At 41.4% G+C, this 26,438-nt stretch overlaps 5 protein-coding genes across 5 annotated transcripts in view; 3 read left to right on the top strand and 2 right to left on the bottom strand.

Annotated features, from left to right (window-relative positions):
- LOC141810945 (NLR family CARD domain-containing protein 3-like) overlaps nucleotides 1-24,337 on the top strand; it is a 482,659-nt gene extending 458,322 nt beyond the window's left edge. The window contains 4 exon segments of the mRNA XM_074698813.1: nucleotides 22,848-23,021; nucleotides 23,100-23,273; nucleotides 23,619-23,665; nucleotides 23,790-24,337. Coding sequence (XP_074554914.1) covers nucleotides 22,848-23,021; nucleotides 23,100-23,273; nucleotides 23,619-23,665; nucleotides 23,790-24,337 — 943 coding nt within the window.
- LOC141806075 (histone H1-like) lies at nucleotides 7,244-7,964 on the top strand. The gene has a single exon (XM_074691307.1). It carries the CDS (start codon nucleotides 7,284-7,286, stop codon nucleotides 7,896-7,898), a length of 615 nt encoding a protein of 204 aa, XP_074547408.1. The 5' UTR covers nucleotides 7,244-7,283; the 3' UTR covers nucleotides 7,899-7,964.
- LOC141806579 (histone H2B 1/2-like) lies at nucleotides 8,929-9,297 on the bottom strand. The gene has a single exon (XM_074692178.1). The coding sequence runs from the start codon at nucleotides 9,295-9,297 to the stop codon at nucleotides 8,929-8,931; it is 369 nt and encodes a 122-aa protein (XP_074548279.1).
- LOC141806411 (histone H2A) lies at nucleotides 12,965-13,355 on the bottom strand. Its single transcript, XM_074691934.1, has one exon. It carries the CDS (start codon nucleotides 13,346-13,348, stop codon nucleotides 12,965-12,967), a length of 384 nt encoding a protein of 127 aa, XP_074548035.1. The 5' UTR covers nucleotides 13,349-13,355.
- LOC141806230 (histone H3) lies at nucleotides 13,655-14,065 on the top strand. Its single transcript, XM_074691601.1, has one exon. It carries the CDS (start codon nucleotides 13,655-13,657, stop codon nucleotides 14,063-14,065), a length of 411 nt encoding a protein of 136 aa, XP_074547702.1.
- Nucleotides 24,338-26,438: the final 2,101 nt, after the last annotated feature.

The following is a 26,438-nucleotide window of genomic DNA, read 5'->3' as shown; positions in this document are numbered from 1 at the left end:
TAAAAACGAAATCCTCTCCTTCTCTCTCTTCATTTCTTTGCTTCTCTCCGTGCATCTCTGGAGAAGTGACCAAGTAGTAGGTAGAGAAAGCAAGGATGAAACTACGGAGCTTTAGGAATCACCCAGAGGTTCTCCAAAATTACCTGGAAGAGCTGAAACTCAGCTGTGAGGAAACAAATCTAGATAATCTACAGAAGCTCAGAAAATTTGAATAGGATATGTTGACATCAAACTTTGCCTTTAAAATGGATAATAAATAATAAGTAAGTAAATAAAAAAATAAAAATAAATAAATATATAAATAAATACAGGATGAAGGATTAAATCTACTGCTTTTTTACAACTGCTGATAGTTTGTTCAGCATCCTACTACTCGAGAAAACGAACCAAATCAGTTCGTTTTCTTCATTCTCTGTGTTTGAACAAACTCAGACAAACAGAACCCTAAGTGTCCTTCAATTTGATTGACTGATAAAATCAGTCCACTGCAGGTTAGGTCGGAAACATTCTGGTCCCAGATATGAAGTCCTAATCTCTGCCTCTGAGGAGAGGTCAGTGGATGGCGCTGATCCGCGGAGGAGCTTTCAGCCGCCATCGAAATCAAGGAAGAAGAAAACATGCACCCTGTCTTCTTTCAAGTTCTCAGCTAACATTTAAATCACTGTGACTTGTGAAACTGAAACCCATTCGACCTCGAAACAAGCTGCATCAGCCATGAGTGGAAGAGGAAAGGGAGGAAAAAGTGTTTAATGTCATTAATTCCTCTCTCCTCTTTCTACTATTTTCTTCTATGGCACCTTCACGTCCTGCTCCTTATGCTTCCAGATTTGGAAATTTATGGGTGAGACTGAAATATGTTGGTGATGGAGAAGTTCCCACCAGAGACTATGTCGCTGAAGAACTTTTATTCAAAACAACATGGATCAGTGCACAAGATATTTATTCTTTCATCGTTCTGCCGAACAAAAGAGACTTTGAGCTCATTTTCTGTGAAGAGACTCCTCTTCGGCGTTTCCTGGAAATAGTTTCCACCAAAAGGAATGATCCTCTGTGGAAGAAGTGGGAGATAGAGTCAGCTCTAGAGTTGGATGTCACACATATCGTGGTCAAATTCTGGACTGGCAAAATCCCCGACCCTGACATAGAGATCTACCTGAAAAGGTATTGTGAAATCCTTCAGCCCCCCTCCAAACCCGTTGATAAATATGGGATTTGGTACGGAGTAAGGAAGTACAAAGTGAAGTTCCACAAAGACAGTAGTGGACATCCTGTGCAGATCCCCAACTCCATTTCACTGGGTCCCTACAACGGCCGAGTGATCTACAGCGGCCAAGTGGCCAAGTGTTTCATCTGCCAGTCCTCAGACCATCAAGTCAAAGACTGTCCTACTGTGAAGTGTTGGCGCTGTGGTCAGCTGGGCCACAAGGCCAAATCCTGCTGGGGAGAAAGCGAGTGTTCCCTCTGTGGACAGAGAGGACACACTTTCTTTTCCTGTCCCCTGTCATACGCAAACAAAGCTCGGAGAGCCAACAGTTCAAGAGTCCCAAACACGACTCCTGTCCCCTCACAGCCTCCACCTCCAAATCCCCAGCCTCCTCCAACCCCCCAGCCTGCTCCTGAGGAAGAAGCTGCTCCTCCCCTGTCCGTCCAGCCCCCGGAAGACCTGCAGCCTCATCTGGACCCTGAGCAGGTTCCAGATCAGCCTCCAGACCAGGTCCCCCCTCTCCAGCAGCAAGACAGCCAGCGGGGTGCAGAGGAGCTCCCAGCTACTGAGCTGCTGGCGGAGGATGAGGTTTCTGAGCCACACGGAGTCCCCACTCCTCCTCCAGCTCCCCCTGAAGAAAACATCAGGCACGAGGAAGGAGAAGCTGATGGAGCTGGTGTGGCGGTCGTTAACATCGGAGATGGAGACAGTGAGGCTGAGGATATCAGTGATAGCGGTGAAGAGGTTTCTGACAGCGACGGAGAATCCCCGGAGCACTACGAGAGCGCCAGCGAGAGCGAAACTTCCTGTTGTTCTCCTGCCCATGGAGGACCACAGGCCAGCTCCCCTCTGACCTCCCTGGGAGAACTGGAGGTGTTGAGCCTCCCGTCGTCCTCCAGCTCAGCTTCGTCCTCTCCCCCGGATCCTGTCCCAGTTAGAAGAAAGAAGCGCCCGGCCTCTGCTGCAGATCATGGGAGAGAGAAACGATCTGATCAAAAGTTAAGTCCTAAATAACTTCCCCTTGTTTCTTCTTCTCTATGAGTCTCTTCCATGTCGGCTCTTGGAATCTGAGAGGAATACAATCCTCTCAGTTTCGGAATGAAAAGCTGAACTATCTGTTAAACACGGACTTTGATGTGCTGTGCTTACAAGAGCTCCGACTTAAAAGTAACACCGATGTAGTTGATGTGTGTAGTCGTTGGTCTAAAGGGACCAGTATAATATCCATAGGAGAAAGTAGTGCTGATGGTGTTGGTATTTTCTTTAAAGATCATAATATCAATATAACCAAACGTAGAGATATTATCCCTGGCAGACTTTTAATGATCGACTGCTTCTATAGGAATCAAAAATTCCGCATCATTAATGTTTACACTTCGCCTGACAGAGCAAGCAAGATGCAGTTATTTAAAAAACTAAGAGAAATCATTTATGTTGGGTTTACTATTATCTTATGTGGAGATTTCAACACTATTACAGAGAAAAATGATAGAATTGCCTCCACTCCTTTTACCATGTCAAGGGAAGGCAAATTGTTGTCTGATATTTGTAATGATGCTTCTCTGAATGATATTTATAGAGTCTTAAAACCACAAGAAATCAGCTTCACCCGTTTTGATGGGAAAACAAAAACTAGAATTGACCGGATTTATTTATCTACGCAGATGAAAGCATTGAAATATGAAACTCTTCTCAACAATCACTCAGATCATCTCATAGTGAAAGCTTCTGTCATGTGCTGTGATAAAGATGTGAAGGGATTTTGGAAACTTAATATTAATTGTTTAAAAAATGTCGAACTAGTTAATGAATTAAAGGACGAGATAAGAAAAGTTTTAGATTTAAAAGTGTTTGTAAAGTCTGATGTTGAACTGTGGGAGCTGTTGAAAAACAGGGTGATGAACTTCTTTAAATTTAAATGCCGTGAATTAAATAGAATAAGAAACATTGAGTATAATGATAAAGTGAAAAGGTATGTTGAATTAAAGTGTAATAAACATAGAAGTGAAATAGAAGAAAATGAAATGAATGAACTGAAAAGTCAGATTGATGAGATTAATAACGAATTATTATTTAATATACAGAAGGTAAGCGGCAATGACCACAGAGGAAATGTGTCTTATTCTATCTCTGCCGGTCAGAAGAGGAGGAAAAGTAACTTTATCAAATGTGTTAAAGATCTCACAGGTAGATTATGTTTTGATGAAGAGGAGAAAAGACGTGCTGTAGTAGAAAGCTGCTCTCTTATGTACGGGTGTTTAGCTTCTGACGCTGACGTCATCAGCTCCTTTGTTGATGTCATCAAACCGTATGACCCCTCCTTCTTTTCCTCACTGTTAGGTGACGTTAGGAAAGATGAAGTCATCACAGCAATTAACCAGTTAAATCTGGGTAAATGTCCGGGTCCCGACGGCCTGCCCCCTGAGTTTTATAAACTGGTCGGTGATGATGTCATTAACCTCTTAGTTTCAGTCTTTAACTCTGGTTTTAAGGATGGTTTCCTGGGTGATACCTTTTATCATGGTGTTATGTCTTTATTATATAAAAAAGGTGATGATTGTGATATAGATAACTACAGACCAATTACAATAATGAACAGTGATTATAAAATATTAGCTAAAATAATAATGAATAGACTAAATGATGTCTTAGATATTATAATAGAACAAGAACAAACATGTGCAATCAAAGGCCGTCTAATGTGGGACAACCTCAGCTGTCTAAGAGAAATTATTTATGGTAGTAAAACTGATTTTTATGTGCTGGGGTTAGACCAGAAAAAAGCCTTTGATTATTTATCACATGAATATTTATGGTCTGTTTTGAGAGCATACGGTTTTCCCTGTGAGTTTGTTAAAATGATTCAATTGTTGTATAAAAAATGTACTGTACAGGTAAATATAAACGGTGTTTTAACTGAACCTTTTCAGCAATAAAAAAAAAAAATAAAAATAAAAATAAAAATAAAAAAAAAATAAAAAAAGAAAGGGAGGAAAAGGACTCGGTAAAGGAGGCGCTAAGCGTCACCGTAAAGTCCTCCGTGATAACATCCAGGGCATCACCAAGCCCGCTATCCGCCGTCTGGCTCGCCGTGGCGGAGTCAAGCGGATCTCCGGTCTGATCTACGAGGAGACCCGCGGGGTGCTCAAGGTCTTCCTGGAGAACGTGATCCGTGACGCCGTCACCTACACCGAGCACGCCAAGAGAAAGACCGTGACCGCCATGGACGTGGTTTACGCTCTGAAGAGACAGGGACGCACTCTTTACGGATTCGGAGGTTAAACCATCGACACCACACTGCTTCAAAACTCAAAGGTCCTTTTCAGGGCCACACACTCATCCTGTAAAGAGCTGAGTTCTCGTCGTCAATCTGATCCATTAACTGTTCAATGTTTGCGCAGACAAGTTCGATCGATGTCGAGAAGGTTTCAGGACTGTTGTCCACATCCGGGATAGGGAGTTTGACTGTTTTCAGAGAGCTTGGACTTGGCTCGACTCCCAGAACTGTCGACCCCTTCAGCTCCCGAGTGGCTCCCAATTCACTTCCCAGTAGCCTCATATTTTTACCTAACCTGGAAAACACCACTTGTGTTCTGATTTCTGCTTTAGTGTTCTTAAAGAAGTCTCTTTGCCTCTTTGGAATAGAACATCCGTTATTGACCCCCCTTGGGAGATTTTATTTGTCACATCAGCTCACAGAAAGTGCAGTAATGCAATAACTAAAAATAGAATGATGATAACAGAATATGAAATTAGATATTTGAAGTCATATAAAGAAATACAAGAAAAAATAATTTAGAAAAAAGTACTATTTACATATTTAGTGATTCTTTTTGTAAATGTTTTAATCAAAATGTTTTTGCACAAAGAAAAAAGCTAATTCAGATGCTGCTTTGCTCCATGTGTCCCTTGTGTGTTTTTAGCAACACAACGCCCGGTCCCCACTGGTGTCTGCTCCTCACTGAGTGGGGACCAGTCTCCTGACAGTGTCTCCTCTGCGGTCCATAGCAGAGATGCTCTCACTCATTGGGAGTATCCTACATCCTCACATGCATCTCTGCCATGCTATCAATCAAAATAAAGTCCTGCCATGAGCAGAGCTGAGTGACTGAGGAGCTGAGCAATGAAAGGAAAGAAGTTTGGCTCCAGCTCTCAGGAGGGGATTCAGCTCTTCTGAATCATGATGAAGCGTCGGCTCTGAGAGCTGCAGCTTTTGAGCACCACACATCACTGGTGTCAATAACTGGCCCTTGGTGGACAACAATAAGATTAGAACAATGACTTAAAACTTAAAAATATCATATTTATTATTATTGTTATTATTAAACTTGTGGTCAACACTTATTGAATTTTGACTTTTTTTTTCTTGGGGTCATATTTGACCCTTTACGTGTCCATGGCGCTCTGACACCTGTGAGCTGGCTACAAAAGCCAGAGCTGAGTTTCCATTGATGGTAAATAACATTTCATCTCTTCTTGAATTAAAACCAGTGGATTCTTTTATATTAACTATAGATAATTCATCAATGTTTTCTGGTGAACATGTCTTCAGTTCAGTATGGATACAGTGACTCCATCAGGCTGATCCTTCAAAGAGACGAGCACTCAGTGAAGAAACTGTGGAGAATTCCTTCAATTGATATTTAATTATGAAAAAAACAGGACATGAAATAACAGTTTGCTCTGTGTTTTTTTCCTCTTTGAAATGATTACATGTGAATGGAACAAAGTTAGTTTTCGATATGTATTGCTATAGATTAAATAACGAGCAGTTGATTTACGGGCCACGGACTATTTAGATTTTTCATTTGATTTGTCAGATCATCCTGACCCAGAAGTTGTGTCACTTGTTGAGTTTGTTGTAATGAAACACAGCTGACCATCCACACGCATGGAACTACCATAAAAGCAGCTTCATCTTTGCTCTCCTGACAGAGAAGCTCCTCCTCAACAACTTCCTGCTCACAATGATCAGACAAATTAAATAATCAAATAAAAAAAAATCATGTGGCATGTAATTCAACTTACCTTTATTGTAAATAACAATAAAAAATAAACAGGAAACTGAAAAACAAAGATTATTTTTTCTTTATTTGTTTTCATTTTAAATAGGATTAACTGAAAAAAGAGGAATCAGGGAGATTAAAATGATGGAAATGTTGATAACAATGTTTGCACAAGTGCCTAGAGAGAATTTTGGGGTGAAATAAAAATATAAAAAAACATAAAGTTGATACTTTCCAGTAACATCTCTGCCATTTTAACACTTTTATTAAATGCTATTAAAAAATACAAATTATGTGCTAAAAAGATTGTGAGAATATATCCAGACCAGATCACTTTCAATAGAACAATAGTTAAAAATGTCTCTCATTATGACCACAATGTTTTCCCTAAACAAAGATCCAATTACTAAGTGAACACAAACATACATATGGTGATGTAACTTCTCAAAAGTAAAGATTTTTTCATTTAAATCAATTTTTTCTAACACTGGACATCACAAGAGTCACCTTCTGTCACAGTGAGAAACTGTACAGTCCTCAGCCTGCATCAGTGTGTTTGCTGCTTCCTCAAAAACACCATATTCTAAACAAACCTCAACCTGTACATGACTTTTCTGCTTTGGTGTCTCTACAGAAACTTGTAAACAACAGAAAGGAAAGGTGTTTTAGTGTATTGATGCGTTTTACATGGATTTATTAAAGAAAAGAGAAGGACAAGTCGATGAGCAGCTGCTATCACCATGATCAATCTGTGATGTTTGGAGTCTCCCTGAACAAAAGCTCAACAACCTGAGAGACAAACATGAGTTCAGTGTGAAGAGGAAAAGCTCCAGTATCTCCTACTTTTACAATCAGCCTCGATCTCTTAAAGAACACTTAGTTTGGAGCATTTTTAGGGAAAGAGAAAACACAAGTTGTCCGACTTTCAGACTGAGTGGACGAGCTGCTGCTTGCTTGAGTCTCTACGGTTCTCATGTGTGCTTTAAGGACAGCCTCCCGCTCAGGATTTATCAATTCTTCACCCAGGGAATCCTCCTCACGTCTCCTGTTGCGTTCACTGAACTGAGTAAACTATGGCAGAAGTAGCTCCAGCTCCCGCCGCTGCTCCGGCCAAAGCGGCCAAGAAGAAGAGCAGCAAGCCGGCCAAGAGCGGCCCCAGCGTGGGCGAGCTCATCCTCAAAGCCGTGGCTGCCTCCAAGGAGCGGAGCGGCGTGTCGCTGGCTGCTCTCAAGAAGGCTCTGGCTGCCGGAGGATACGATGTGGACAAGAACAAGGCCCGCGTCAAGACCGCTGTCAAGAGCCTTGTGGCAAAGGGAACTCTGGTCCAGACCAAGGGAACCGGGGCCTCCGGATCCTTCAAGATGAACAAGAAGGTGGCAGAGAAGAAGGTCAAGAAGCCCGTAAAGAAAGCCGCTCCTAAAGCCAAGAAGCCAGCAGCCAAGAAAGCAGCAGCGGCCAAGAAGCCCAAGGCCGTTAAGAAGGCAGCGACCCCGAAGAAGGCCAAGAAACCCGCAGCGGCCAAGAAAGCTGCAACAAAGAGCCCCAAGAAGGCCGCTAAGAGTCCCAAGAAGACCAAGGCCGCTAAGAGCCCCAAGAAGGCTGTGAAGAAGGCCCCTGCAGCCAAGAAAGCCCCCGCTAAGAAGGTGGCCAAGCCCAAAGCCAAGAAGACAGCAGCCAAGAAGAAGTGAGCTGTTATCATCTTAGCATCTAATTAAGAATCAAAACGGCTCTTTTAAGAGCCACACACCTCTCACACTAAATGACAATGTCCTACTCAGCAAAGGTTGCCATGTCCGCGCTTTTCCTGCTGAATGCAGCTCATCTGATGCTTTCTTCATTTTTTATTTTATTTAATTTTTTTTTTTTGTCTGTTTTGTTTTGCATTAGTTTGTGGGAGAAGTGAGTCTCCATGGGTGTTGATTATAAATTAGAAATTAGATAATGTATAAAGCGATCGTACTGCAAATAGAGAGTAAGTGATACTGGAAATGTCATCATCAGACCCTTGGTTTCAGCGTCCACTGATTACTTTAGAACAGAGCAGCAACAAGTATTAATCTAAATGATTGAATCATGATTTTACTACAAGTCAGCAAGGTTGCCATGTCAGCGCATTTTCCGCCCAATCCAGCGCCTTTCTTAACGTGTGTAACACGTGTGTGCTGAGTGGATATCTGTGGACTTGGATTCACTTTTAATTAGCTAATAACAATAATAAACGTCAACATCGAGTTTCCTTTTTCATTATTATTTATTTATTTTAAAAACATCAACTTGATGGATCCATTACCAGGTAAGACGACGTAAATGTAGAGAGTGATTAAGTGTGTGTCAAAGTAATATTAGAGGGATTAATCTGGTTCATGCAGAAATAGATCACATCTGTTCTACACCTTTATTTGAACTGTGTATTTTTCAGGAATTAGGAGCAAAGTGTTCTATGCTAACGTGGGATTCATTAACGGGACATCCCCATGACGGGTAGTTATAATTAACTGATATGAACCAGGATGTAGGCGCCAGATCCACGCACATCTGAATGAGCCCACTGAGCGTTTACTTATAAGAGGTCGTGGGAAATTAAAAGCGTCGTCACTCGATCAACATTATGGACACAAGCACGAACAGATGTCACATACTCAATGGTACGAGGATCTCTTTAGAGGTGAGTGGGTGGCTCTTAAAAGAGCCGTTGGGTGGTGTTGTCAGCAGAGCTGTTTACTTGGAGCTGGTGTACTTGGTCACAGCCTTGGTGCCCTCGGACACGGCGTGCTTGGCCAGCTCACCGGGCAGCAGCAGGCGGACGGCGGTCTGGATCTCCCGCGACGTGATGGTGGAGCGCTTGTTGTAGTGAGCCAGACGAGAGGCCTCACCGGCGATGCGCTCGAAGATGTCGCTGACGAACGAGTTCATGATGCCCATAGCTTTGGACGAGATCCCGGTGTCGGGGTGGACCTGCTTCAGGACCTTGTACACGTAGATGGCGTAGCTCTCCTTCCTAGTCCTCCTCCTCTTCTTGCCGCTCTTGGTGGCTTTAGACACGGCTTTCTTGGAGCCCTTCTTGGGCGCTTTCACTGTCTCAGGCATGTTTGCTGGCCGATCACTCAGACTATGAGGAGTTCGAGCGGGGGACGCTTTATTAAAGGCTCCTCCATGCAGATAAAGCCGTGCTGCAGCTCATGCAGGATTGGCTGGGACTGGAGTTTGGACTGGGGTCCGAACTGAGGGGGGAGGTTTCGGCTTTGTCTCAAATTCTTGCGCGGTTCCCGCTTCATCTGTGCGCCGTGCGCCAAATTTCTTTGTGCGTCCTGACAAAGTGATTTGTCTTCGTGTCCTGATTCTGAGTAAAAGCAGGACAGAGAATGATAAGAAGAGTTTGAAAAAAGGAAAAGCAAGTTTTCAGCAGCTGCATCAGACTTTTAGAAAGCACAGAAGGCTTTGGAGATCATTTTCCTCCTGTGATAAAAGCTTTGTGCAGTTTGTCAGATTATTATCTGGTCTGATTTATTTGAGATTTATTCCTCGAACATACAGCTCCAAATTCTTACTAATAATCAGGGTTTACTTTTCCCCAGCGTTGAGCACACATTCTCAAAAATGAATGTGAATTTCTAACACTTTTTTTTTTTATTTTAGCATCAAAATCAGACTTTGTATTTTAAAAAAAACTTCATATTTCCAACACCTATTATTTTTACTTCCTTTGATTCGGTTTCAATGTTGAAAAACTTCGAATTGATTAAGCAGTTGGTTTTAAATCCTAAATCAGATGTGTTCTGTTATAAAACTGAGTATCTGTTTGTTTGTTTGATTGTTTGTTTGCTTTTTTAGCAGTTTTCCCCCAGGTATGAACTTTATATTAAAGCCTGTCTTTAGTGGATTTTCTGCAACAGTATGACACAGTGTTTAAGGGACACTGAGCTTACAACAAATATTAAAGTTTTTTCAAATTTTAGTTTCATATGACAGAGTGCATTTCAAACTGAATATTAAAGCTATATAGAAATAAAATAAAAACTAAAAGCAACATTGGTCCAAACTCTGAGCATCCATGGTAATGTGTAGATAATCATTTTCAGATGAATGATGATGAAGAAGAAAATGTTTATCCATCCTCTAGTTTCCAAAGCCACACTCAGGATTATTACACTGTGGCACTACAGTTACTCATTGTTCTCAGATCAAACAAAAACTTTAAGGTTCCTTAATGTTTAGGGAACATCAGGCTTTGTTAGGTTTCAGTGTTAACAAGAGGAACCTTCTCTAAAGGTTAGATCCTGATTTGGTTCTTACCTTTAGATAACCACAGGCTGACGTTCTCCTTAGGTTCTGTGTTACTAGAGTCAGTGTAAAAGAAAATCATGTCTCAAAATATTCAGTTTTTAAAAGTTTTATGAAACTTCAAACTCCAAAAAATACAGCATTAAAAATCATCTTAACCTTCCTCCTGTGGTAGTTTTCTGTTACCATCTCCGGTGTTAACAGGTGGGTTTCCACCCGTGTCTTATATCAGCTTTAAAATACAAAACAAAAACTTATCATCAGTTCTTTCCTCATCTCTTGGTTACCTTGTTAGGCTTCCATATCCATGAACATGTTGTGTTTAATATTTTTGTTGTGGGCCTCTGGGCTCATTTTTTACAAGTATACCTCCTGATTTCAATTTGAAAAAAAAAAGAAAGAAAAATTAACCTCAAGAGAATCATAGAAATGAATGAAAGGATGTTGTGTTCCCTGAATATTACTAAGGGGTATAGAACACATCTCTGTAATCAATTTGCCTGATTTATTTTTTCATTTTAAAATAATTAACTATTGTTATGGGTTGAAAATGAGCCATAACACCATAGATGTTACATCTATGGTGTTATGGCTCATTTTCAACCCATAACAACATAGATGTTGAAAAAACAACAAAAAAATGTCAGCAATAGGACTTTAATATGAACATGTTGAAACACAGAACAGGTCATAACACAAAATATTAATTTAGAAGTTGAAACAAATAAAAACCAATAAAATCATTAATCATTTATTACTTTGCATGTTGAGGTACCAAACTCCAAAAGATCCTACATTTTTTGTCTTGCAAAGTTCAACAGGAGCAGCCTCAGCACAAGTGACCTCCTCATCAGACTCAGATGTGTCTGTGTCTTCTGGCTGCTACTCTATATGCTCCTCTTCCTCAGAAACTTGCTCCTCTGCATCGCTATGCTGATCTGTGTCTTCTTCCTCATTTTCTCCAAAAATAGAATCTAGAGTTTCACGCACCATGACCCTTCTTTTCATTTTTGTATGCTGCAAATTGGGGACGTGCCCTCTGCAAGTCAAATGAGTGAAGTGACCTGACATGGTGGACATGCCATCTTTGTTTGTTTTTTTTTTTTCTTGCATCAATACTGGACAAATGAGCCTTGCCTGAAGCTCACATGATTGGGAGAGGAGGTGGCTCTAAGTGTGTTAGCTGACAGTACACTTAGGATTTCTATTTTGGCTCTAAAAATTGCTTTGTAATCTCATTTTTATAACCGGGTCAAAACCGACCCTAACACTACAAAGGATATCATTTCAACCAGAGCATTTTATAATGTAGTGAAAAAAATGTTTTTTGTTGAATTTTGTTGAAATCAAGGTTCCTGACAAAGTCAAAAAGCCCTGATGCAATAAAAATAATTTAAGTGATTCTTTTATGCATTTAAAAACTAAAACGGGTCGGCGGCGATCCTAACACAAGAGGAAGGGTAAAAGATTCAGTGTTTAAAAAAAGGGTCATATGAAGCAACATCTTTTAGTGATGATGGCGTCAGCTGATCACCTCTGGATCATCTGTCAGTCAGCTCTAACAGCTGTTTGTGTGTCTGAACATGTGCACTGTAATAACCCAAACATTAACAACAGTAACAGAGCTTTGTCTGTGTTTTTAACCTGCTTAAAAAAAAACTTTCACCTGAAGAAAACCTGCTCTCTGTTTATTTTGTGACCTGAAGAAGCACAGGGATGACTTCACCAGTAAAATGCATCATTATAAGATTATTTGTTTACTAGTTAGTCTTTAAGTAGCCCTTTGATGAACCTCATGGGTCCAAAGTGACTGAACTGAACTTTATGTGCAATATCTTTGCAATTACTCATTTCTTTTTTAATCGGTGTTTGAGGAATTTCTCTGTGAAGTTTTTATTTATTTGTTTATTTTCAAACATAATTCTTACTTCTTTTCGTTTTTCTGTTCTTAATTTTTGAATAAAAATACTTTTTGAACCACTTCCCTTTCATTGCACAACATGGGTCCAAAATGACCCGAGTGCTTCTGTGCTATTTCTTTGAAGTAAGTGTGTTTTTTATTTGCTATGCCATGTAGTTAGTATGTACTTTTTTTCTTTTTCTTTTTTTTTGCCCGGCACCAACCATCTTTTTTTTCCCCTTTCTTATTTCTATGAGCTGCATAGATTCTTTTCCATAGGTCCAAAACATCCCAAATAAATTTACAATGGAATTTAGTGGGAACCTTTGAAATTTGTATGTTTTCTTTTTAGGAACATTATTAGATCAATTCAAAATGTATGAAACCGAATTAGCCGCAGATCAGTGATCAGTGTAGGTCTATTAATCTCAATGGATTAATTATGAGTTTGTCTGACTGCATTCTTCAGTGTAGCCTTGACTCTCTGGTACTCTGGGTAGGAAATTGTCTCTCTGGTGGAGGTGGGTGGCTCTTAAAAGAGCCTTTGTGTTGTTAGCTGTCTGGTATGAGACTTTACTTCTTGGCGGCCTTCTCGGTCTTCTTGGGCAGCAGGACAGCCTGGATGTTGGGCAGCACGCCGCCCTGAGCGATGGTCACTCCGCCCAGCAGCTTGTTGAGCTCCTCGTCGTTGCGCACAGCCAGCTGCAGGTGACGGGGGATGATACGGGTCTTCTTGTTGTCACGAGCGGCGTTTCCGGCCAACTCCAGGATCTCAGCGGTCAGGTACTCCAGCACAGCCGCCAGGTAGACGGGGGCACCGGCTCCAACACGCTGAGCATAGTTTCCTTTCCGCAGCAGCCTGTGGACACGACCCACGGGGAACTGGAGCCCGGCACGGGATGAACGGGTCTTAGCCTTAGCTCTGGCTTTGCCGCCGGTTTTGCCTCTTCCACTCATGCTTGGTCTTTCGTAAGTCTGGACTCAGAGAAGTGATGTGTCCTTCGGCTCAAAGACCCCCTGATATAGGCTGAGAGCGCGCGCATTTCCCCGGCGCACCAAGCAGTAAAGAGGCGGGGGAGCAGAGCCTGAGGCGGGGGCTCTGTCCCCCTCCTCTGCGGGGCTGAGCTCCAGGAGCGGCCTCTCACCAATCAGCAGCCGGAGCTCTCAAGCAGCGTCACCGTTTCACAGCCGCTCCTCCGCTTTAAGAGCAGCAAGGCTCCGCTCTGCTTCGTATATTTCTCCAAGTCAGAGAAAGAAGACAGCATGGCAAGAACCAAGCAGACCGCTCGGAAATCCACCGGAGGCAAAGCTCCCAGGAAGCAGCTGGCCACCAAGGCTGCCCGGAAGAGCGCCCCGGCCACCGGTGGCGTCAAGAAGCCTCACCGTTACAGGCCCGGGACCGTGGCTCTCCGGGAGATCCGCCGCTACCAGAAATCCACCGAGCTGCTCATCCGCAAGCTGCCCTTCCAGCGCCTGGTCCGAGAAATCGCTCAGGACTTCAAGACCGACCTGCGCTTCCAGAGCTCTGCTGTCATGGCTCTGCAGGAGGCCAGCGAGGCTTACCTGGTGGGGCTGTTCGAGGACACCAACCTGTGCGCCATCCACGCCAAGAGAGTCACCATCATGCCCAAAGACATCCAGCTGGCCCGCCGCATCCGTGGAGAGAGAGCTTAGACTGTCTGCAGCTCAATAACAACAACAACAACACAAAGGCTCTTTTAAGAGCCACTACACCAACAAGAGAGCCCAATCCTGCTGAAAATACAAATCAAACGGAATTGTCACAAAGACATTCAAAATGCAACAAAAAAATCATTGAACAATTTCAGCATCGTGAACTACTATGGTCAACTAATAATGAACTCTAACCCATTATCACTAAATGTTAAATCAAAGGTATTTACTCCAACGCTGAAGAAACAGTAAATACAGGTTAAGTAGACAGGAAAGAGCTCTCCTCCACACGTCCTAAGCACCGCTCCACGAAACAGCCCAATGCTGCCACACAGTGGTGCTTTGTAACTCCTGCAATGAGTCTTCAATTTCAAATAGAAAACTGACTACCGCAGAATTTTTTCTGCAATAAATGAATTGTTTTATGTTCTAATGAGGTTTTGTCCAAGAAGCAGTAAATACTTTCTAAGCCACAGAAAAAGAAAAATCCTGTGGTAACTTAAGAAGGAGACCATCCTTTTTTTGTGGCTCACACACCTGCTGTTGCTTTTACTGACTGTAGACTATGAACTGTTGTAAAATTTCAAGCAAGGAGTCAGATACACCATGAAATGTTTGCTTCAGTTTTGACTGGAGAAGGGAATCCTGTTTTATCTTAGCTGTTAAAACAGCTTCAAAATGTTTGTGTGTCTCTCTTTGTTTACATCGGTCACACAGTAACTTATGCATGGTGTTGAGTCGACAGTAACAGCGGAAACCGGTGATTCTTTACCTGTTGTTTTTTGTTATTTCCCTTCGTTCACAGAAAGTTTTCTCTTCACTCCCTCTGTGTCCTCTTCCTCTGGGAGTGTAACGTTGCTGTCGCTGTCAAAGCTCTTCAAAGAGCCACCTCATTTACCCCACGGCAGATATGATCACAAAGTGTTTCCACACATTGACCTGCAGCAGGCCACCCACTGGATCTGTTAAACAACTATATTCTTGAATCACTCATACCCCAGCACAGTGATAAATGACTCATCAGATTTTTCTCTCCTCTTATCTATGTTAGTATTTCTATAAACCGTTTAAAAATGTGGGGGTTTTATGTCTCTTGAGCACTAATACACTTAAATGAATCCTTTGTTGATGAATTTTCTCCTTAACAAATCTGTAATTAATATATTTTCCTATGGGAAATGTTAATACACTTAAATGTGTATTAGAAAAAAAGAAAGCAGCAGGTCAGAAATGCTTTGGGCTGTGTTACACCTCCTGCAGCAGAGCTCTTTGGCTCTTCTATGGTGAGCGCTTCACAGTGGAAAATGTTTATTCCCTTCATTATAAATATGTGGTTGAAGAAACTTGGACAGATTGCACTGTGGTGAAGAAGATACAGTGTGACATATTTCAGTGGAAACAGGACTAATAATATGAAATCTTCTAGGTGAGGCTATGAGCTAAAGAGAAAAGGTGTGTATCATTTGCTGAATGAAAATGTTTCTCCTGTAAGAGCCTCTGTATTCAGTGTGTGCTGTAACAGGTTGTCCTACTAGAGTGAGCTCTTTGTCATGTTTGATGATTTTCATGATGCACCTTGTGTTCACCTGGTCAAGGCTGAGTAAATGTTTTAGTGAGGATGTCATCATTCTTTTTACACAGATAACGTTTCATTAATTGGATTGGGATGAATAGCCCCCTTTCATTTTAGCACCACACAGAGAGCTGAGATCATTTTTTAGAAGTTTAACCCCGCCTCATTACCCACTTTACAAAGAAGTGCTCAATACGTCATACTTAAGTCAATAGTAAATAAAGGACCTTTTACTTCTGCTGGAGTACAGTCACAGAGCTACTTCTACTTCTAATTTTGACTTTTGTTTTTGCAAAGGTCTCATACACTGAGCTCTTTCAGCATATTTCTCTGTTATTTTTTTTTATTGGGTTAAAGTCAGTCAGTGTGAAGATGAACTCAGCGAGTCTGGACTGCATGTGAAAGATCAGAGTGCTGGAAAAAAAAGTCTATATATGTATGTATATATATATATATATATATATATATATATATATATATATATATATATATATATATATATATATATATATATATATATATATATATATATATATATATATATATATATTTTTTTTTTTGGATATTACGATATTGGATTTTTGCCGATATATCGAAACCCCTTTTGGCCGATACCGATACCAATAATCACAAGTTTGTTTGTTTTTTTCATTGTAAAGAAAGCTTAGTCTATCTTGTACTGGAATTTATATGTTACTCTTATTGTGACGGTCTTATTTGTTTAAGAGACACACATAAAACAAGACAAAATACATTTGATTTTACCATAAATAAGAAATGTATTTTTGTTTATTGTTTTCTCAAACTCAAGACACTCAGTATTGAAATACAGAAAAATAGTTTCTTTAGACCACATGAACTTTAAATGTACAAAGCATTGTCAAACTTAAGTCAAAAGTAATTAAAGGAACTTTTACTTCTGCTGGAGTACAGTCACAGAGCTACTTCTACTCCCACTCTTAAACTTGAAGAGAGTATCTGTCCACAGTCTTCACAAACTCTGCTGGAACACACACTGAGTGTATCTGTGTGAGAGACTGCCTACAGTCTGAACACATACTGTATTTGACTTGCTGATTGTAAAAATCAAACTGATAGAGGATACAATTTTGACCTTTTTTTTTTTAAGGTCTCATACACTGAACTCTTTCAGCATATTTCTCTGATTTTTTTTTTTCATTGGGTTAAAGTCAGTGAGGACTGTTTATGTTTCATTGCAGTTGTTCTGCTGCTTCAGTCCAAAGTCTAGAGCTGCCCCGTTCTCCTTCAAAAACACTTCAGAGTGAAGATGAACTCAGAGAGTTTGGACTACATGTGAAAGATCAGAGTGCTGGAAACCTCCTGCTGTCACTTCCATATTTTTTCTCTCTCTGCTTGTTTCCTGTTTGAAACTGCTGCTTCATTTCACCTTCACTGCTCCACTTCCAGCAGATCATTTCCACCCCTGGTAAAGTAAAGTAACACACACTGTTTAACATGTCTGATCATCTGTTAAACTGACCTGAGAACAGTTCAGATGGTAGTGAGAGAGAAGTGCTGTTTTTTGTGGCTGAAATGGTGGATCAGATGAATGAAGAAACAAGAAGATATGTAGTACTTTAATTAAACTGTGTACAGGACACAGGATGAGGTCAAACCACATGTTGTCTCTGTGATTAGTGTGACTTGTCACATATTTACATGATACTTGTATGCTATTTTACCAGGTAAACCTGAACTGTCCTTATAAATTCCCATGAGTATGATCACAAGGTAAATTTAAAAAAATTACAAAATGTTTTTTTTTTACTGATGTAATAAAACATGCCTTTATAAGGCAGTTGGTTTTATTGTTTTATGATCATCTTCTCTGAACAATGGAAACATTTTGACTCTTTTCACAAGTTAGGGATAAACCGCTCAAAGAAGTTGTAAAATCACTCCAGGAAGAGCTCTCTGAACAATTCAAACCTTACTATTGAGTTTAAGCTGAAATAAGTCTTGATTTTGAATATTGAGTTTTAAAAACACAGTGAGAGCTCAATCTAAAATCAACATATCTCCTTACTGTATGAACATCCACCTTAGGTTACATAAAACAAATGGTGCCCATTAAAAATGTATGTAGGCCGTGGTACATTAGACTACTGAAACTACTTTAAAAAAGGGGATGATTAAACTTTACACCATATATTTTTACTTCACCACAGGTTAGGAATCACTGTGCTATGCTGATCACAGATAAACTAATAGTTTTGTATTTAAGAACATAGTTAGTAAAACTTTTTCACTACTTGCCTTGTCTCTGACTGTGATAAGGTATTTACTTCTATGGCTCATTGAAAAGCAAAGTCCTTCAAACTCACAAATTTATTGTATGTAACATCATCCCATCTTTTTATGACTTCATAAACAAGGAAAAGACTGGACTGTCCAAAAAGTGTTTATATATATATATATCACCATGAGGGTGCGTCACATGATGAGCTAATGTCCTTGTAGATTTTTATCTATCCTATATATATATATATATATATATATATATATATATATATATATATATATATATATATATATATATATATATATATATATATATATAAAGATATCTTGCTTGGCACCCAGTTTCTTCTAAGGAATTTTGTAATATATTTATAAATTTATAACTAATTAAACAAGTTTGTGCTTCTCCTGATAACTTGGACCAGGTCACAACTATATTGCCTAGATTTTATTGCTTTTTCCTTTCTGTAAGTCTTTGTCCTATAGTTTCTTGAAGCCCACTACACTTGATGGGCAGGATTTCCTCATGAAATTGTAGACTCTAGAAGCTCCACCCTACACTGATAAATTCCAAATAAAAATCCTATTCAACCCATGAAAAATTATTTAGATTGTTAGCTCTGCTGAATTCATTCTTTGTTATGATGTGCCTCCTCTTCGTTGTCATATTAGTGGCAGCCATCAGGGTGTCCCAAAGTTTCCTGGAGTCTAGTGGAATAAATTATGTTCTATGGCATCTCTGTGCTTTCTTCAAGCATCCTTCAGCAATTTATTAACTTATGTTGGTATATTTTGAATAGAGGTGTCCCAGTCCGATATTGATATTGGATATCGGTCCGATATCAGCAATCTCTGATATAAGCACTCCGATATAAGCAGTTTCTGTTACCCATTGGTTAATAATAAACGGGTCAGATTTTCCTCATACCTACTGTTGCTGACTTCTGTTCTTTCTTTGAATAATATCACTTAATCAAGCCTTTTCTAACATGACAGACATACTACAAAATAAGTAATCAAAGTATGTATGTTTAATGCTGATATCGTATCCGATTAATATTCGACCAATACTCAATGCTGCAGTATCAGTATCGTATCGGAAGTGAAAATGTAATATTGGGACATCCCTCATTTTAAACTTAATATGTCAAATTTAAGAAAAGGAGGCAGAGTCCTCAGGTTGATGATGATAACAATGAGACGATGAAGGAGGACCAGTTGCAGTTTCTCTCTTTGTTTGTTTGTTTGTTTGTTTCTGCATGCAAGGGAGGGAATAAATCTTGTTTCACCTGGTAGGTATTTTCTACTTTCTCTGATCCAGACCAGCTATGGAGTCCTCAAGAAGTAAAATCTGTGAAAAAAAGGAACAAAAAAATATGGCTCCATCTGGTGTTGGAATCTGGGAAGACTCTGTGTCAGACAGCAGTGTGTGTGTGTCCTGTGCTGTACAGCTTGTTGTCATGAGTGATGATATTATTGTGTTTGTGTGAAGGTGGAGGCTCTGCTATGAGTCAGGACAACAGAGGGGAGGGGACCCCTCCCTCCAAACCCCTCCATCTGTGTAGAGACCATGAGTGCCAGACCAAAGCTCAGAGGTGAGACCAGGATCTCTAACTGTCCATACACTAGCATCACTGCACCATCATTATTCATTGTGTGTGTGTGTGTGTGTGTGTGTGTGTGTGTGTGTGTGTGTGTGTGTGTGTGTGTGTGTGTGTGTGTGTGTGTGTGTGTGTGTGTGTGTGCGCCTCTAAGTTGTACATCACAAAGTTTTTTATCAGAATTAAAACTTTAAAACTTAAGAAAGTTTGTGGTAACTTTCAGTAGCACTTAAACCTGGAAGATTTTCAGTCGTCATGTTTATTGATCAGTGTTTGTGGTTCAGTCAGAGTCAAACATGAGAGACCAGACTCTCCTGGACCTGGACCCAGCTGTGTCTCCTTAAAGAGTGACAACTCTACGTGGAGACCTTCTGATTTCAGATCTGCAGAGATTTGTGTTGATGAAAGTGAGACCCTCAAAGTGAACTTCCCGTTGTGTGTGAAACATTTGGTCCTAGCTGTGGTCTGTGTTTTCTCTGTGAAGGTGAACATGTTTCAGTCTTTGTGTTTCTATCAGGATCCAACAGCAGTAAACAGGACGAGAGGCAGACAGGACTGGACTCAGCATGTCTCTTCATGTGTGTCCTGTGTTTGTAGGAGGATCCAGCAGATAGAGTCGATCATGTGTCAAACACTGTGTGTCATTCTTTTATACACACTGCATGATCTTGTGTTTGTTCCACAGAGTTCAGGGAACAGAGGCTCCTATTGGTCAGTCTTCCCAACAGCATCAAACACAGCTGGACTTCATATTGATGGTGGGTAAATGTACAAACACAGCTCCTCCTGAGCCTCAGAGCACACACTTATCTGTTTGGAGCTTTCTGAATAGTTTCCTGGTAACACTGCAAACATCATCTCTGCCTGAATTCTCTTCACAATCTGTGTTTGGCTGATTGGATGAAGCTGCCCATTTCTAAGCAGCCCACACCCAGAGGTCAGAGGTCATGCTGGATGTTGATCTCACACAAACTCAGACTTTGGCAGCACAGTTCATTTCATAGAACCTGATTTGTAGAACACGGGACCATCCACAGACTAAGACCTGAAGAAGCTTTGTGCACTCTGCAGACCAGCACGCTTTCTGTCTGTCACACATGATCTGATCTGACCTTCCTCATGTTCAACCTGACATTTTCTCCCGTTCCAGCTGCTCCAGGAAAACATCATCAGCTTTGTAAAGAGTGAGCTGAAAAAGATCCAGAGAGTTCTGAGTCCAGATTACTCAGAATGCTTTGATGCTCTAATATGATGAACACATTTGTGTCACATCTATGAGCTGTGACAAACTGTTCGCAACTGATGAACTGAAGAGATTTCAGAGAGGAAACAAATCAAATCCATCCTGATGTCTGAAAGTCTAAACTCATCAGACTAATTGTAGCTTCACATACTTCATTACATTTTGTTTTCTTCATTCAGGAACTGCTGCCGAGTGCAGATGTAAGCTGAAGTCTGGGCTGAAGGAGAGGTTTCAGTGTGTGTTTGAGGGGATTGCTAAAGCAGGAAACCCAACCCTTTTGAACCAGATCTACACAGAGCTCTACATCACAGAGGGAGGGACTGGACAGGTCAATGAGGAACATGAGGTCAGACAGATTGAAGCAGCATCCGGTACACCAGACAGAGCAGAAACAAGCATAAGACAAGTAGAGCTCTTTAAAGGCCCACCTGGAAGACAGGAACCAATCAGAAGAGTGCTGACAAAGGGAGTGGCTGGCATCGGGAAAACAGTCTTAACACAGAAGTTCATTCTGGACTGGGCTGAAGACAAAACCAACCAGGACATCCAGTTCACATTTCCATTCCCTTTCAGAGAGCTGAATGTGCTGAAAGAGAGAAAGTTCAGCTTGGTGGAACTAGTTCATCACTTCTTCCCTCAAACCAAAGAAGCAGGACTCTGCAGGTTTGAAGAGTTCCAGGCCCTGTTCATCTTTGACGGTCTGGATGAGTGTCGACTTCCTCTGGACTTCCTCAACAACCAGGTCCTGACTGATGGTACAGAGTCCACCTCAGTGGATGTGCTGCTGACAAACCTCATCAGGGGGAACCTGCTTCCCTCTGCTCACCTCTGGATAACCAAACGACCTGCAGCAGCCAATCAGATCCCTCCTGAGTGTGTTGACGTGGTGACAGAGGTCAGAGGGTTCAGTGACCCTCAGAAGGAGGAGTACTTCAGGAGGAGATTCAGAGATGGGGAGCAGGCCAGTACAATCATTTCCCACATCAACACATCCAGAAGCATCCACATCATGTGCCACATCCCAGTCTTCTGCTGGATCACTGCTACAGTTCTGGAGGATCTGCTGAAGACCAGAGAGGGGGGACAGCTGCCCAGGACCCTGACTCAGATGTACATCTACTTCCTGGTGGTTCAGTCCAAAGTGAAGAGCATCAAGTATGATGGAGGAGCTGAGACTGATCCTCTCTGGAGTCCAGAGAACAGGGAGATGATGGAGTCTCTGGGAAAACTGGCTTTTGAGCAGCTGCAAAAAGGAAACCTGATCTTCTATGAATCAGACCTGACAGAGTGTGGCATGGACATCAGAGCAGCCTCTTGGTACTCAGGAGTGTTCACACAGATCTTTAGAGAGGAGAGAGGACTGTACCAGGACAAGGTGTTCTGCTTCATCCATCTGAGCGTTCAGGAGTTTCTGGCTGCTCTTCACGTCCATCTGACCTTCACCAAGTCTGGACTCAACCTAATGGAAGAAGAACAATCAACATCCCTGATCCCTGAGACCTTCAGAGACCAATCTGAACTGGAACACCTCCATCAGAGTGCTGTGGACAAGGCCCTACAGAGTCCAAACGGACACCTGGACCTGTTCTTGCGCTTCCTCCTGGGTCTCTCTCTGCAGACCAATCAGAGTTTCCTGAGAGGTCTGCTGACACAGACAGGAAGTGACTCACAGACCAGTCAGAAAACAGTTGAATACATCAAGAAGAAGATCAGTGAAGATGTGTCTGCAGAGAAAAGCATCAACCTGTTCCACTGTCTGAATGAACTGAATGATCGTTCTCTAGAGGAGCAGATCCAACAGACCCTGAGATCAGGACGTCTGTCCACAGATCGACTGTCTCCTGCTCAGTGGTCAGCTCTGGCCTTCATCTTACTGTCCTCAGACAAAGATCTGGACGAGTGTGACCTGAAGAAATACTCTGCTTCAGAGGAGGCTCTTCTGAGGTTGCTGCCAGTGATCAGAGCTGCAAACAAAGCTGTGTGAGTGAATGAGTGAATGAGTGAATGAGTGAATGAGTGAATGAGTGAGACATTTGAAACAGAGATTATTCTGTTCATGACCCTGAAACTATCTGTTTGTTCTCTTTCCATGATCGTCTTCAGGCTGAGTGGATGTAACCTGTCAGGGAGAAGCTGTGAAGCTCTGTCCTCAGTCCTCAGTTCACAGTCCTCCAGGCTCAGAGACCTGGACCTGAGCCACAATGACCTGCAGGATTCAGGAGTGGCTACTTTGTCTGCCGGACTGAAGAGTCCACACTGCAAACTCGAAACTCTCAGGTCAGATCTTTGTGTGTCAAATATATAGTGATAATCAATCAATTTCTTCTTATTGCCTGATTCTTTTTCTAACCTCAGACTGTCAGGATGTCTGATCACACAGAGAGGCTGTGCTTCTCTGGCCTCAGCTCTGAGCTCCAACCCCTCACACCTGAGAGAGCTGGACCTGAGCTACAATCATCCAGGAGACTCAGGAGTGGAGCAGCTTTCTGCACGACTTGAGGATCCCCTCTGCAGACTGGACACACTGAGGTAAAACCAGACAACAAGGTGCAAACACTGAATATGTTGGATAATTTTTAGAGTAATGATTGGATGTGAAGCAGGAAACACACAGAGCAGCAGAAGACCATCAATGCAGAAACAACCCTATGATTAATTTTCTATATCTAAAGTAATAATATAGAAATCCCAATTCTTCTTTTTCTCCAAGGAGCTCACCACTGTCAGAAAAAAAGTGACAGAGTGATGGGCATAGTTGGGTTTTGAGCTTGTTTCTCTGTCACAGGGACAAACTGAGGATCACTGCTTCATGTTGAGCAGCAGTTAGGACTCATGTTGGACAGAAAATCACTCTGACTGTGTTTCTTCTTCCAGGGTGGACCATGGTGGACAGCGGTGGTTAAAACCTGGTCTGAAGAAGTGTAAGTGTGGAATCAGTTTGACTCCTGATGAGCAAACAGCAGACTGTCAGCTTACAAAGAATGAAGCCTTCAGGTGTGTCTGATGATAAACTGCTACTGTGTTGTGTCTTTTTCTCTCCATCAGATTTCTGTGAACTCACTCTGGACTCAAACACAGCTCACAGAGAGCTCAGACTGTCTGACAACAACAGGAAGGTGACACGTGTGGGAGAGGATCAGTCATATCCTGATCATCCAGACAGATTTGATCACTGTCATCAACTGCTGTGTAGAGATGGTCTGACTGGTCGCTGTTACTGGGAGGTGGAGTGGAAAGGATGGGTTAATATATCAGTGAGTTACAGAGGAATCAGAAAGAAAGGAGACAGTTATGACTGTATGTTTGGATATAATGATCAGTCTTGGAGTCTGAGCTGCTCTGATAAACGTTACTCTGTCCGTCATGGCTGCAAAGAAACATTCCTCCCTCTCTCCCCGTCCTCTGACTCTGGCAGAGTAGCAGTGTATGTAGACTGTCCAGCTGGCTCTCTGTCCTTCTACAGAGTCTCCTCTGACTCACTGATCCACCTCCACACCTTCAACAACAACACATTCACTGAACCTCTGTATCCTGGGTTTAGACTGTGGTTACCAGCTTCCTCAGTGAGTGTGTGTTCTGTGTGGGAGGGATAGATACAGTGATTACGTTTAGCCATAGGCGCAAATCCCGGGGGGACGCAGGGGTCATGTCCCCCCCTTCCATAAAGTTGTTGGCTGTGATAAGACAGACAGGTGACATGCTGACATCCTCGTCCTCTCATTTATGACACATTATTAAACTATCTAAGATGCCTCTAGAGCAATAATGTCTGGATTTATGAATTCATTAACGTAGGCCATTATTTATTTGAGTTCTATGTTCTATTCTAGATTCATTCATTTAAAGATAAAGTAGTTGTGACTTTGACTTAGATGTTTCAAATTATATTCTGACTGTTAATTTACACCCCTTATTGTCCTACAATTAAAATCAACATTTTTCCATTTATTTGGATATAAATGTATATTGATATAATGAATATTGAGTTCATAGTCCTGTGGACGAGTCGCTTCCACATTCATGCCAACACATTTTTTATGAACTAAAGGAAAATTAAAACTAGGCTGATTATCCATAGTTGGTAGTTGTTCTCTCCTTGATCTATGCGTGTGTGTGTGTGTGTGTGTGTGTGTGTGTGTGTGTGTGTGTGTGTGTTTGTGTGTGCATGCAGCCAGGCATTTGAAATGGCAGAAAAAAGAAAATGTAATGACATTCGGTCATTTTTCAGTGCACCGAAACGCCAAGTAAGTAAAAAGATACTAATAATATTGAGGTTTTTTGAAAAATATTCATATAGAGGAATGAGATGCTTATGGAGATGTTTTATAATGGTTTCATTAGGCACAGCAAAGTCAAAGTATAGAGCTGGGCACAGAGAGACAGAGCCAATCAAGCAGAGACACAGAGTCTCAGGTAAGTTTTTTTTTTACTTTTGTGTAGTTTTATGAAGTAAGGAGAACTCTTATTTAGACTAACAATTGTATGTTGTGGGTAGTTGTGAGTTTGGAAAATTATGTTTCTATTTTAGGAAGCAGAATGCACAGACTCAGGGACAGTGGTGGAAGGTCTGAGTAGAGAGGGAAGGGGCACAGCAGGTCATGATGAGCAGCCCTCTACCAGCAGCTGCACAAGGACAGGGGACAAAAGTACAACAGGGAGCTCAGACCTCAGTGACTGCACAGAACCGTACCAACCGCACCCACAATTTATAGAAACACAAACTCTTGCACACAAAACATTGACATTCCAGCAGAAATGGTTTCAGGATTTTCCATGGCTGCATTACAGTCCATCAGTTAAGGGAGTAGCATCATAAACTGAAGGATCAATTAAATACACTTTTATGTGACTTAATATATAACGTCTTCATTCCGACTGATTTTGTTTATACATTTGTAATATGAAAGTATATTGTATAAAGTGTGTAAAGGATAAAACTCATCAATAGAGGACTATGTGCATAATAAACATAAGCCACCAAAGTTTTATTTTGTGAGGACATTCCTGTTATGATGGGTGTCCTGCTGCAGGTTAGTGTGAATGAACACTTTGTGAACACATCATCACAGAAATAATCTCTGTAGTGGATGGAGGTGTCTCTTCAAAGAGCTTTAATTGAACTCACAGGAGTTTTACCTGATGCCATTCAGCACCTTGGACAGCAAAGGCAGCACTGCACTCCCAGAGGAGGAGGACACAGAGGGAGTGATGAAGGTAAATAACAAAATAACCTGAGCTCTTACTGTGCGCTCTTCACTATGTGTGACTTACTGTGTCAGTGTATGACAAAAAAAAAAAAAAAAATGAACAGAAAGCAAAGAGAGAAACACAAACATGATGAAGCTGTGGAGCTGTGACTGAACAGAAATAACAGGGATTCCTCCTCCAGCAAACAGCAAACTGAAGCAGCATTAGTCGACGCTTTGACAAAGTCCTGGATTGAAAACTTATCTGATTCAGTCAGTGTGAGCTGGAAGGCAGGTATTGGGCATTTGAAAATAATCTGAAAATGTGAGGAGCAACTCTTCCCCCAGACACCTTAAGGTTAGTCTTTGCATCAATCTAGATATCGTCTCAGACAGAAAACATCACGTTGGTTTGAGGAAAAGTGATGCTTGTATGAATTTAAATGGTTTGATGTTTGAACTGATGCCACCACAATGCAGCAGCATTATGCTTCAGCCCAGAAACAGA

This window comes from Halichoeres trimaculatus, unplaced genomic scaffold, assembly GCF_033239565.1.
Source record: "Halichoeres trimaculatus isolate MK-OKI-2021-1 unplaced genomic scaffold, fHalTri1.1 fHalTri1_scaffold_2, whole genome shotgun sequence".
NCBI classification, from domain to species: Eukaryota; Metazoa; Chordata; class Actinopteri; order Labriformes; family Labridae; genus Halichoeres; species Halichoeres trimaculatus.
Note: the sequence above shows the minus strand (reverse complement) of the source record. Positions and strands in the feature narration are given on the sequence as shown.

Excerpts from the sequence above, each read along its gene's own strand:
- LOC141806230 (XM_074691601.1), top strand. The coding sequence starts at position 13,655 with ATGGCAAGAACCAAGCAGACCGCTCGGAAATCCACCGGAGGCAAAGCT.
- LOC141806579 (XM_074692178.1), bottom strand. The coding sequence starts at position 9,297 with ATGCCTGAGACAGTGAAAGCGCCCAAGAAGGGCTCCAAGAAAGCCGTG.
- LOC141806411 (XM_074691934.1), bottom strand. The coding sequence starts at position 13,348 with ATGAGTGGAAGAGGCAAAACCGGCGGCAAAGCCAGAGCTAAGGCTAAG.
- LOC141806075 (XM_074691307.1), top strand. The coding sequence starts at position 7,284 with ATGGCAGAAGTAGCTCCAGCTCCCGCCGCTGCTCCGGCCAAAGCGGCC.